The sequence below is a fragment of the Fonticula alba genome, assembly GCF_000388065.1.
Source record: "Fonticula alba strain ATCC 38817 unplaced genomic scaffold supercont2.9, whole genome shotgun sequence".
NCBI lineage: Eukaryota > Rotosphaerida > Fonticulaceae > Fonticula > Fonticula alba.
Window position 1 is genome coordinate 820,964 of NW_009242979.1, and position 1,081 is coordinate 822,044.

Here is a 1,081-nt window from a genome sequence, read left to right on the forward strand (position 1 = left end):
CTCGCATGCGGGGTGGCATTCTTGACGCGTGTGCCACTCGGCTGGGATCTGGCGCTTTCGCTGTCCCTGGTGCGGCTGATGCAGGTGGGGGGGGGGCACAGATGGGCAGCGGTGACCAATTGGGACCTACGTAGTGCTCGCGCCAGAAGGATACGTTCAGCTCCTTGGCAGTGTACCCGCGGCGGAGATTCCTTCGGGTGTAGCCATGGTAGTTGCGGAGGATGCGCGCAATCAGGTCCGATGTGGACACGCCATCGGTTCTGGAGGACATGACAAAGGCAAAAGCGAGTGTCAAAGGTTGGTGTGGCCACAGGAGGCAGCGGAATGGGACCAGTGGATGGGAGGGCGGAAGAGGGGGGCGGAGGGAGGGAGGGAGAGAGAGAGAGAGAGAGAGAGAGAGAGAGAGCCGTACCTTTGGGTGGAGAGGAAGCGCCCCTTCATCTTGACAGCGCCATACACGTCCGAGTGGTTGGCCGAGGGGTACACCTCGGCATCGTGTGCGATGAAATCAATCTTGTGCAAATCCAAGAAGTCCTATCCTCCGGAAGGGCGGAGGACTGTCAGCGGCCCGGGAGGAGCACCGAAAGGGAGACATCGCACAAAAGGGGAAGCCGTACAAGGTCCAACACCCACGGGGCGTCGGTAATCACCTCGTCAACCCAGCGACAGTGACGGACGGACTCGACGCGCTCGTCCTCGGTCATGACACAGGGACCCTTGTTCTTGCGGGTGATCTCGTCGTTACACACTAAGGGGGGCGATGGTGAGTTTGATTGCGTCGGAGGCGAGGGAGGGGGTGGGAGGGCGGGCCGGGCAGCGAGGCAGCGAGATGGACGACGCAGCGAGGGAACCGCAAGAGAAGGAACGCGCACCGCCGACAATCAGGTGAACATTGGGGAACAGGTGCTTGGCCTGCTCCAGCATCCGGGCATGTGCGAAGTGGAAGAGATCGTAGATCCCATCGCAGTAGATGCGGATGGTCTGGGGCGGGGAGGGGGGACCTCGGGATTGTCAGAGGGGGGCGCTTAGATGGGGCGCGATCGGAAGCGGAGAAAGAAAGAAGGTGAGGGGGATGCACGGG

At 61.9% G+C, this 1,081-nt stretch overlaps 1 protein-coding gene across 1 annotated transcript in view; it reads right to left on the reverse strand.

Moving 5' to 3' along the window:
* The window catches only part of H696_05251 (choline-phosphate cytidylyltransferase), a 3,164-nt gene that overhangs the window by 1,193 nt on the left and 890 nt on the right, over positions 1-1,081 (reverse strand). Inside the window, exons 2-5 of the mRNA XM_009499113.1 lie at positions 873-981; positions 618-748; positions 413-534; positions 131-260 (exon numbers count right to left, since the gene is read on the reverse strand). Coding sequence (XP_009497388.1) covers positions 131-260; positions 413-534; positions 618-748; positions 873-981 — 492 coding nt within the window. The remainder of the gene's footprint in view (positions 1-130; positions 261-412; positions 535-617; positions 749-872; positions 982-1,081) is intronic.